The following is a 12,383-nucleotide window of genomic DNA, read 5'->3' as shown; positions in this document are numbered from 1 at the left end:
CATTCAACATTTACAAATAAGCTCTGACAATTACATCGTTTGCTGGGATATTTTAAACAACCGTTATAACAATACTAAGCTAATATTCACTTCCCACATGAATATATTACTAGGCCTACCTACGATGCAACAACAATCTGTGACGCAAATAAAGAAAATGCACGACACGACAAATGAGTGTTTACGCGCGATAAAAAATCTAGGGGTCGATATAAGCTCATGGGATCCCATAATAGTACATATCTTATCGCAGAAACTCGATGCCGAAACTCATATGGACTACGTGGAATCGTTAACCAACTCCCGAGCGCTACCGGTCCTGCAGGAATTCATGGAATTCATGGAAGGCAAGTTTACGAGCCTTGAAACATCTCGCCGAAAACAAGACTCTGTCAATCCTAAAACATATGGGAAATCAGCTACAAATAGTATCTACGATACGAACCAACGAAGAACATTTCAAACACAACATAATAACCGACAGTATCCTAACTCCACTTATACAAACAACGGGGTCAATAAAAGTTACGGAACTTCAACAATAGGTAAAACATTGCACGTGTCAAGCATCCAATGTCCCATGTGTAACAATCAACATGGAATCTACAATTGTCGTCAATTTTTACAATTACCGATAGAAAAACGATATCAGACAGTTAAAAACCTGGCACTATGTATTAACTGTCTTTTTACACACCACGGCAATAAATGCAACTCAACAAAAACGTGCCACAAATGCACTGGCCGACATAATACGCTGATACATGAGGCGTGTGTCAAAACATTATCGTCAGCACCAGGGCCGTCGACCTCTGCTCCATCAGCAAATGGAATCATTACGGAAAATAACAAGTCAACAAACATTTCGCAATTACCTACATACGAGGATTCGGAGGTTTTGTTAGCAACAGCCCTGATTAAGGTTAAGGCTGGTGATGGAACTTATACAACACTTAGAGCATTCATTGACCAAGGGAGTCAAATGTCGATTATGACTCAACAGGCCGTACAACTATTAGATTTAAAGAGCGAGAAGTTTAATGGGATTTTTAACGGTGTTGGAAAGAGACAAAACAGCTTCAATGGGAAAAGGATTATAGAAGGCGCTTCGCTTTACAACGATTTTGCTTTCTATGTTGAAGTTTTCATTGTGAAAGACCTGATGGACGACTTACCTAACAGAACATTCCCCAAGCCATCGTGGTCTGTTATACAGAACCTAAATCTTGCCGATCCCCAATTCTACGTAAAGCGACCCATAGACTTATTGCTTGGAGCCGAAGTCTACCAGCAGATTATTATGGACGGAATGATTAAAGGAGAGGACTATATCCAGCCTCTGCTACAGCAAACTCAGCTAGGGTGGATGATAAGTGGGAATGCTCGTACCTTCAACTGTAACGTAGTAATTAACAATTTAGAAGACATCAAACAATTTTGGGAGGTAGAGGAAATTACAGAAGAAGGAGACTTATCTCAAGAGGATCAGGAATGCATCAAACATTATCAAGAAAACACGAAGAGGAGACCCGACGGAAGGTATGAAGTACGCATTCCAATGAAACCTCAATTTCAAGAAGAACTTGGAGAGTCAAGATCCAGAGCAATCGCCCAGTTCAAAAACATGGAAAGGAAGTTACAAAAACAAGAAAAGTTAACAGAAGCTTATAAACAATTTATGGATGAATATAGTGACCTAGGGCACATGAAACCAGCAAACACAAGTTCGGAATTAGAGTCATACTTGCCACATCATATTTTGGAACGTGCTGAGTCAGCAACTACAAAACACAGGGTCGTGTTCAATGCATCAGTCAAAACATCTACAGGGCGATCTTTAAATGACTTGATGTATACAGGCCCCAATTTACAGCAAGACTTGCAAGTACTTTTGTTAAAGTGGAGACAATACAGATACGCATTTACGGCGGATATTGAGAAAATGTACCGTCAGATACTCGTGAATGAGATTGACCAACATTTACAGAAAATAATTTGGCGAGATAGTCCTGAAAAACCATTACAAACATTTCAACTAACAACACTAACATACGGAACAAAATCAGCACCATTTATAGCGATGATGACGTTAAAAAGACTAGCAGCCGACGAACGAGAACATTTTCCGGAAGCAGCGAAAGTAGTCGAGGAAGCATTTTACATGGATGACCTGTTACATGGCGCACATTCATTAGAACAAGGGAAAAAGTTAGTCTCTGATTTAAACAATCTTTTAAAAACCGGAGGTTTCAATTTACGGAAGTGGTCGTCAAACAACAAGGAAATCTTAGAGTACATAAACAGAGAACAGGGTAGAGAAGAAATGGTATTCAACTTCAAGGCAGACAACATTACAAAAACATTGGGTTTATGCTGGAGCCCGACCGAAGATAACTTCACATTCAAATGTAAAATGCCCGAACTTAAAGAGAAACTAACAAAAAGAACACTTTTATCCGAAATTTCCAAACTGTACGATCCACTCGGTTGGATCGCCCCATTCATAGTAAAACTCAAAATATTATTTCAAAAGGCATGGAAAGAACAGACTCAATGGGATGACTTGGTTTCTGACGAACTCCTCTCAGAATGGTCAAGGACGATAAGGGATATCGAACAACTCAACGAATGCAAAATAACACGGTGGTTAGGGTGTAAAGAGAACGACGTCATTGAACTCCATGGATTCTGTGACTCATCCATAGAAGCATACGCTTGCGTAGTATATGCGAGAATACCGCAACAATCCAGAGTAATACTGGTGGCAGCAAAAACAAAACTTGTGCCCCATAAGAAAACATTAACATTAGCCCGGCTCGAGCTTAGTGGTGCACATTTGCTAACAAGACTGATGAAAAAGATTAAACATTCCTTGAACAAACATGAAATGATAACATTTGGCTGGACTGACTCAAAAATAGTCCTTGGGTGGTTACAAGGCGACTCGAACCGCTGGAAGCCATTTGTGGCTAACAGAGTAACACAAATAAAAGAAGTAATGCCTGCAGACCAGTGGAGGTATGTTAAGTCATCAGATAATCCAGCAGATGCAGCTAGCAGGGGTCTCACAGCATCGCAATTAAAAAACCATACTTTGTGGTGGCAAGCTCCATCCTGGCTCTTAACATTTCAACCTACTTTCGATAACTTAGAACATCCACAGTACACAACTAACGAAGAAGAGAAAAAAACCCGCTCAAACAACATAACCCAAACAAACATTAACAACAGTACCCTCCTCTGTCTGACGCAATCGGATAACCAAGACAACATTATAAACAACTTATTACATAAATATAGCTCAATTGCAAAAGTAATAAGAATCGTCGCATGGATTTTCAGGGTATTGACACCGACTCGTGCCACTTTACCTACATATCTCACGTTACCGGAGTTGCAGAAAGCTAAATTGACAATAATAAAACATGTGCAAACAGAAGAAATGGGAACGGACATAGAGTACTTACGTAAACATGACAGAGTGGAAACAAAAAGTAATCTTTTGAAACTAAACCCTTATATTGATGAAAACAACATTCTACGGGCAAAAGGAAGACTTAACGAAGCTAACATTCCCTACGAGATGAAATTTCCGAAAATCATCCCAAAACATGCACGATTGACAACATTGCTAATAGAACAAGCACATCTCCTAACATTCCATGGTGGTGCCCGACTCACCATGGCTAAGCTTAAAGAACAATATTGGGTGATGGGAGGAATGAACACGGTGAAGAAACAACTTGGAAAATGTGTCAGGTGCAAGAAAATTGAAGGAAAGAAACAGCAACAAATAATGAGTGCGTTACCTGCCGCTAGAGTGAATGAAGCCAAGCCATTTTATCACACAGGTGTAGACTACACAGGATATGTGGATATCAAGGCGAGCAAAGGTCGTGGCATAAAAACATTAAAGGGATACATTGCGATTTTCGTGTGTATGGTTACCAAGGCTGTTCATCTGGAACTGGTGACTGAGTTAACGAGCTCAGCATTCTTAGCTGCTTTACGAAGAATGGCGGCCAGAAAAGGAACTCCTCGTCACATGTATTCTGACAACGGAACCAATTTTGTGGGCTCGAACAACATTCTACAAGAACAATGGCAAGACTTACGGAACATTTTTAACAACAGCTTTCTTTCGGAAATTACGGAAATGGAGATTGAATGGCATTTCAATGCCCCGTCGTGGCCCAGCGCAGGTGGCCTCTGGGAGAGGGCAGTGCGAAGTCTTAAACACCACTTAAAGAGAGTAATAGGAGAACAGAAACTTACGTACGAAGAATATTCTACGATTTTAGCGCAACTGGAGGCCTGTTTGAATTCAAGGCCGTTATGCCCACTAACTGAAGATATCGAAGACCTTGACTTTCTCACTCCAGCACACTTTTTAACAGGCCGAGCAGGGCTCACGGTAATAGAAACAGAAGAGGACGCTAGAACGAGATGGCACCTAACACAAAAAATTGTTAAAGACATTTGGAAAAAATGGAAATTCGAATATTTAAGTCAACTGTCCGCCAGACCGAAGTGGAACACACCTCAGAAGAATCTTGAAATAGATGACATGGTAGTAATACACGACGACAACCTACCCGCGGGAAAGTGGGCCCTCGGAAGAGTTGTAAACACTCACGCCGGACCAGACGGGTATGTTAGAGTTGTTACTCTGAAAACAAAGAATGGACTCCTAAAGCGCCCAGTAATAAAACTATCTCTCTTACCAATACCAAAGGACACCGAACAGCAAGATAAACAAGAATCCCAGCCTAAACAACAAACGAACAAACAGAAACCTAACAAAAAGCTCGGATGTGCAACTACAATATTTATGACATTAATGTACCTCATGTCATTATTAACATTGGGAAGCTGCGTTCAAGTAACTCACGTAAATAAAACTCAAGGTCTATACTTCGATAACATTGGAAACATGCTACTCGTGAAAGATGAATGGAAGCTAGTAGCGTACCAGGACCTCAATCCATATTGGGAAGGAATCACGGCCTATAAAAAGTATAACACTCAACTAGAAAACATTTGTAAACAAGTTAAAACATTAACACACTGTGATATCGTTATATTGCAACTACGTCACTCTTATGACGAATTACAGCACTACAACCGCATTTTATCGAGTCAACAGTTGAAACCAGAGACCCGGAGACGGCGTGGCCTAGTTAACGGAGTTGGAAATCTCGCAAATACCCTGTTTGGAGTTCTGGATGATAGATTTGCAGAGCAATATCAAAAAGACATTGGACTAATTAAAAACAACGAAAAGCACCTCGTCAACCTTTGGAAAAACCAGACATCAGTAATGGAGGCCGAATACAACATGTTATTAAGAAACAAAGATACCATACAAAAACAACATAAATTGATACACGCTCATTTAATTAGCTTAGATCAAGGGACTTCCGCATTGCAAAAAGAAGTAAGCGCCGCAGAGTGCATGGCGCAATTCAACATGATAGCGATGGCCGCTAATAACCTACTAAATCACTTAACAGTTATTCAGAATTATTTACTAGACACTCTTACAAACATATATAACGGAAAAATGAACATTCACATCATCGACCCTAAACAATTTCAACGAGAACTGAACATAATATCCGGACAACTAGTAAGCGACTTATCGTTACCTATTGATAACATTCAAACCAATTTGCAAGACATCTATCACCTATTAAACATTAAAGCCAAGATGACTGACCAATACATGATTATAGAGATCCGTATTCCACTTGTGAGCCGAGTTAGTTATGACTTATACAACATTATACCCATACAACACAGTACAGGAAGAAACATGATATCGATTATCCCTATAGAAAAATACATAGCTATCAATTTACGAAAGGATGCCTATTTGCCTATAACGGAGAAGGAAATAGAGCAATGCATTACTCGAGACGTGACAACAACTATGTGCTACCTAAAAACCCCAGTTTTCAAAATGAATTCCGACAAAGACCTCTGCATTAAAAATGAAAATTATCAATGCAAAATAAACACAGCTGCTTGTCAAAACAAATGGATAAGTCTATCGAAAGTGAATCAGTACCTATACTTCTGTTGTGACGCGTGTCATTTGCGCACGCTATGCAAGAGTCAAGTTACGTCTCAGACGGTATCCCAGACGAACATTATTAACGTAGACGAGGATTGCGTTGTGAAAACTGATAACTTTACTATTCACACGCATCAAAATATGCAAAGCCAAGTTAATGTGAAACTAAACATACTAACACCGGAAATAGACCCTATAAACCACATTATAAATATAACATTATCTGACTACGAAAATAGCACTAGCGATAGCTCATACAATGAGGAAGAATTAAAGGACTTAGGAAACAAAATAAACACTATGAAACAGAATCAACCCCTTCTGGACAACTACTCCTCGAATGACATACATCACTATACCGCTATATACTGCCTATGGGGTGTAGTGATCATCGGGATAATTATTTATGCGAGTCGAAAGATGCGCGGCCAGTGGAAGGTCAAAGTAGCACCACCATCGATAATTACGGAACCACAAGGAGCAGCTGATCCAGTACGTGTCGCCGGGCAGGGCCAGGCGCAGGAGCCGTCCCCCGCTCCGCGCACGCGCAGCCCTCGCGGACGCCGCGGGCTGACGCGTCATTGCAGCGTCAGTGATAGTGATAAGTGCAGTGCAAATGTGAAAAAAGTGGAAAAGTGCGATAAACTAGAAAACATTGAATTAAAACAAGTGGACAGAAGTTGCTCGCCAGTGTTCCGACAAACATCGTTTAGAAATTAACTACATAGATTTAGAAACATTGTTGATCATCCTTGTACCACTTAAATATCTTAGCAACTCATCCCATCTCATCGTTTGCCCCCGTCAAGATGTTCGGTGCAATGCACCTTAACACGTTTTAAGCCTCGTGCGGCGCGTGCGTCTAGTCAGCAAAAGATGCATTACCTCAATAATTTACAGTAAAATTACTTTTAGTGTACTTTTCGGGACCATCGCGACCGGGTGCATTCGAAACATTAACATTCACTATTTTTACTAACATTATAACATTCTAGACTTAACATTATTTAACATTTTAAACTCTAACATTGAACATTGTAATACAATAAACCCCTTTTGCTACTACTCTCCGGACGTTTTAACATCACCGCCAACCCGCAACCCGCACAGCGGTGATTTAATTTTCAAGTGTATTTCGATAGAAAGTCTCGTCTAAATCGCTTATCTTCTTTCTAATGCTAAAAACGAATTATAGGGCCATGTAATAACAAATATAATAAATTACTATTGATAAATCAAATCATCCCGATATATTCCTATTAATTAGCAAAATATCACAATTTTAGCAGCTTCATTGTTACGTTGACTATTTCGTAGTAAAATGTCTGTAAGTTTGTCACATCTAGTTAAATTTATTGACTTGAATATTCCTGCCTAATAAAATACCATAGGTATTGTGGTTTGATTTCATTTTGTTAAATACCTAAATAAATACATTATACCATATCACATCGCCGGCGCGCATGCCTGCACCTATAGTTTTTTTTGTTCGTTGTTGAATTTTTGATTATTAAGTACAATTTATGGTAACTAAAAATTTACCCTATGTTTGATTATTGACCTCACCTACGATTCCTATGAGTATGATTTGTAATAAAGCAACTAAATGAAAATAACATGGTGTTTTTTGAAACATTCAAAATGTGATAACCACCTTACCTATCTACCTTATCTATGCAAAAAGATTTGCAGCTCACGTCTTGGTTGGATTGTAATAATAAAATACACACTTTAAAAAAAAAATATTGCCACACTTTAACATAACAGAAAGAAAGAAGAAATAAAACTAGAAATACAAAATAAACTTATCAACTAAACTTAACATAAAACTTGAGAAGTTAAACTTATCAACTTAACATAAAACTTAAATCTATGGTGAGGCAAAGGGTCCCATGCAGTCTCAGCATGTGCAGTGCTAGAAGGCTCGGCGCTCCGCGCTGATTTTCAGACTGATTTTTTCTTTATTACCTACATGTGCTAAATGTCGACATTTACTGGTCGAGTGTTTTACGTTCCGTGATACATACGCACACGCACCTAATATGATATCAGAACGGACACAATAAAGATCGATTTTTCCGTCAATTTGTATTTCCGATATTATACGCAGTGTTTTTATATGTTGCCGAATTATAGATGCTTGAAGTTTGTCCTAAACTAACTCTTCTTTCCCAGCGATCGACCTGATCAACAACCTACTGCAAGTGAAGCAGCGCAAGCGCCTCAGCGTGGACAAGTCCCTCGCGCACGCGTGGCTGCAGACGCAACAGGCCTGGGAGGACCTCCGCGCTCTAGAGAGGAAAGTGGGGCGCCGCTACCTCACGCACCCGAGCGACGACGCGCGCTGGGGGGAGCCCGACGGCGAACAGTTGGATCCGTGACTCCAGTGAGTTTATATTATTATTTAAACCACCTAAAACTATTAATGTGACTAGACCAACCGATCGTCTACTGTCCACAGAGGCAACCCGAAGCCCGCAGAGCGGCCGCGGTCGCGCGGCGGCTTCGTGCGCCTGCGCTGGAGGAAGCTGCTAGTGCGTGTGCGAGTGCGGTAACCACACAACACACACAGTCATACGGGCGCGCCTCCACACACCCCGTCTATACCGCTTGAAACAGAGGGGATCGAAAGCTATAGCAACTGGTTATAATATGTTTAAAAACACTTTTATACTAAGGTGGCAAACAGATCCCTTCACTAAAACCTCGCTTAACACTTAGACGTACATAATTAACACTTAAGTAGGTATGACCTCAAACCTGAGCTGCTGTCACGCGACCATATCAGTTAGATTTTATACGCTGTAGACACGTATTTTAAAGTTAAACCCATGGCAGCATTTTTGACATTCGTAGCTTTTAAACAAACCCCATGCAATGTACTTATTTTGACTGTGTGTCAAAAATACGAATGTCAAAACAGGCTATATAAAGTAATATACATATACCTATGTATAATATGTATTTTAACTAAGTAAATTAATTTTGAAACAAGATTTATGTAAACAATAGAGTTATTATTTACATACAGTTGCAACAAAGCAACAATATACGCTTGCATTGACAAATGTACGAAATAAAAACAACATAAACGTATTGGTATCGACTAGGTATGTGAAAGCGGGGCAGTCACATAGACACAGCGAACGCTGCTAAAGATTTCTTCACTATGTCTAATAACAATAACATATTTTCTGTAGGTACATTTAAAGGGCAATGCGAGCGTACTAATAAAAGGAGTGTACGTTTTATACCTCAACTATAGCAAATTGTTTTAAAATGTTATGTCGGTTGTCTTAACTGCATTCCTAAATAAGTAGCTGTTTTAATTTTAACAATAGGATTAACCAATTCGTTTTACCCTGTAATTTATTTATATGAGAATTTTAATAATAACTTTTAGACGTAAGTATCAATGTTGACGTAAGAACAGAATGTTTTGTTGTGAACAAATAGTTTATGAATATTTTTACACTGTTACAATTTACAATTTAGTTTCTATAAAGGGTCAGGTGTCAGGTGAAAGTCGATTTTAATTATTGTGTAACAGAAATCATTTTACAATGGCGTGTTGTCGCCAATCGCTCTTATCGTAGTCAATTTGTTGAGTGAAGTGTATGCGTGTCGTATTTCACTGTTGCTCGGTTCGTCACTTGGACTTAAATGGACGTTAAGCCCCATTAAGACGCTTCAAGAACTTGCAAGTACCCTGTAGGTAACAAAGGGCTTTAGTACATTCGTCATCAGATAGGTATATCGGAGCCGCCGGGGCGCTCAAAAATAACTGAATACGCACTTTGACGCCCGGACAATAGAGATGAGTGCAGATATACCAACATGGCCGACTGTACTATATCTGATGGCGACTGTACAATCGGCCAAATATCGAAAAAATTACATGTACAAGTTCCTGAACCGACTAAATAGGGCTTTAGGCGTGACTTTTCAATGGGAATCCCAAACTGTAGGAATACAAAAAAACAGCTTCACAAAACCAAATCATAAATAATTTATGATGTATTCCGAGTGACAGAGATAGTTGCTCTAAATTTTCGCGGTTATAGCCCAGAAATGATGTCTATGGTCTTTAGAAACGATGGCAGCTGCTCTGTGAAGGCTCCAAGTGACTTTGACCGGCCTCTACATTAAATCTCTCGGTGTATGTGTGCTCTTATGGTCTATGGTCTACTCTGTAATGTTTCTACTCACTCTTTTAAACTAAGTCCTATTTGTAAGGTCTATCTTAACTATTATCTACTACTATCACGCCAGAGACCAGTTTCACACTGTTCCCCATTTTTATAAGATTAGAATTTTTCCAATCTCAAAAGTGGTGGTAATTATTTTTTTTCCTCCGAAATGCTAGGGTTCCTATGATATCTAATATCGCGGTACATAGATAAGTAAACAACACTATAATTCAGTACATATAGTGCGTCAAGCAAATCTTGTCAGTAGCAATGTAAAGCAAACTAAAGTAGGGCAACACTCAAAGAGTAGTATTGCGCTAAGAAAAGCAGCAATGTACAATGTACATCGAACCTAAACTTTTTTTCCGCTGAGCGCGCCCGTCAATTCAAATTGTCACTCGCGGATTCTCTATTGAAAATGTTTGAAATTGTTATTAATAGGTATGGACGAACAATTTAAAAGCGGTGTGTTTTGTTGATAATAATGATTAACTAATTTGAAGATCTCAAAATAAAATTAGAAGTGGACTATGCCGTTAAACAAGAATGTATGAATAAAATCATTGCTTCAGCAGGTAGATGTCCTACTACTGGATTTTAATATTTTATTAGATTTCTCAGTTGCCACCGTAGGCATTGTAGGCATCTTAGCTTTGATTAAGCACAATCTTATTTAATATATTGGTATTTAATGGTGACACAGCAGAAATATCTCTTGAAATAGAATCGATTCAGAATGTAAACAAAGATGATGGCTGTCATTCCCGATCCACATTCCACAGATAAAGCACAGATGACACGCGATTTTCGAATTATTCGAACACAGTGTTGCTAACCCGCGATTTTTCAAATTTGCCGCCGTTTGCTACTGACAAGATTTGCTTGACCCAGTATAGTTACTTAGATTTAAAATTGGAGAAAAAAAGCTACCACTTTTGAGATTATAAAATTTCAAATCTGAAAAAAAGGAGGAGTGTAGTTTTCTACGTTAAAAGCAAAGACGAGTTAACAGAGTAATATCTATCAATCTCCACAAATAATCGCATCACTGTTGTTGTTAGCGTCTGGCAAACTGTTTCATTAAAAATATTCAACGCCATCTAGTAAACTCTTGGAAAACTATTGCATTTCGGTATTACTTCTAAAGTAAGGGCGCTAAAAACGAAGGATTAAGTACATTGACCCGCTTGTTCCTATCTCTATCGCACGCGCATAAAATGATATTGCTGTCCGGCCGGCGGTCAATGCCGGTGTGCGAGCAGGGCAGCCATATCATTACGCGCGTGAGCCATAGAAATAAGAAATGGAGGGTCAATGTACGGAATTCCTGATGCCTTTAACAACAGTTGTGTGCACGGCAATGGAGACAGTTAGATTTTATTATCGTTTGTCTCTGGTTGGAAAGAACTATAAGTAACTATAAGAGGCGCGGCCTCGTAACGTAACGGCCTAACTCGACTTAACTTAGGTAAGGTTTAGTCAGTAGGGCTCGAGCGGACTTATCACCGAACTGTACGACTCGACTCACTTTCTTGAAAGATATTTCATCGGCATAATAATATCTACATTTTTCATCAGGAGCGAAACTTTGGTAGCTCAGTTGGTTTTATAGCGACTTACTTACTTGATTCGAGGATTTATCCCGAGAGAAGCGATTATTATTTATACATCCGAGTGCCGTGTTGCCTAGAACTTAAACAACCTACTCAATGTTTTGATTCTAGTCTAGTGACAACATTTGTACCCAGTCAAGGATATAAAAAAAAATGTAGGTATGTATATTGCATATCTACCTAAAATAAATGATATGATTCAGCTCGCATATAGAGTCGCACCAAGCTCTATGCTGTACATGGCAGATGTATTTGCTACGACAAAGTGTACATACGCATGTCAGGGATCATCCATTAATTACGTCACACGAATTTCTAGGTTTTTTGACCCCTCCCCCCCTCCTTGTCACACTTGGTCACATTTTACAAATCCCTCCCCACCTGGTGTGACGTCACATTTTAGGCAATATTGTTTTCAACGAAATCGGCAATACTAACTCTGCATTATTTTTTTAATAAAAAAATATTTTTGGTAAAAGAAATATTAGTAATTTTAAAACACAA

The 12,383-nt window shown here is 39.1% G+C and overlaps 1 protein-coding gene across 1 annotated transcript in view; it reads left to right on the top strand.

Moving 5' to 3' along the window:
- Positions 1-8,638, top strand: part of LOC134673478 (serine/threonine-protein kinase D1) — a 107,229-nt gene extending 98,591 nt beyond the window's left edge. Inside the window, exons 17-18 of the mRNA XM_063531472.1 lie at positions 8,252-8,462; positions 8,538-8,638. Coding sequence (XP_063387542.1) covers positions 8,252-8,457 — 206 coding nt within the window. The 3' untranslated portion in view covers positions 8,458-8,462; positions 8,538-8,638. The remainder of the gene's footprint in view (positions 1-8,251; positions 8,463-8,537) is intronic.
- Positions 8,639-12,383: the final 3,745 nt, after the last annotated feature.

Source organism: Cydia fagiglandana, chromosome 18, assembly GCF_963556715.1.
Source record: "Cydia fagiglandana chromosome 18, ilCydFagi1.1, whole genome shotgun sequence".
Classification (NCBI taxonomy): domain Eukaryota; kingdom Metazoa; phylum Arthropoda; class Insecta; order Lepidoptera; family Tortricidae; genus Cydia; species Cydia fagiglandana.
The sequence above is the reverse complement of the archived record's forward strand: the minus strand, read 5'-3'. Positions and strand labels throughout refer to the sequence as shown.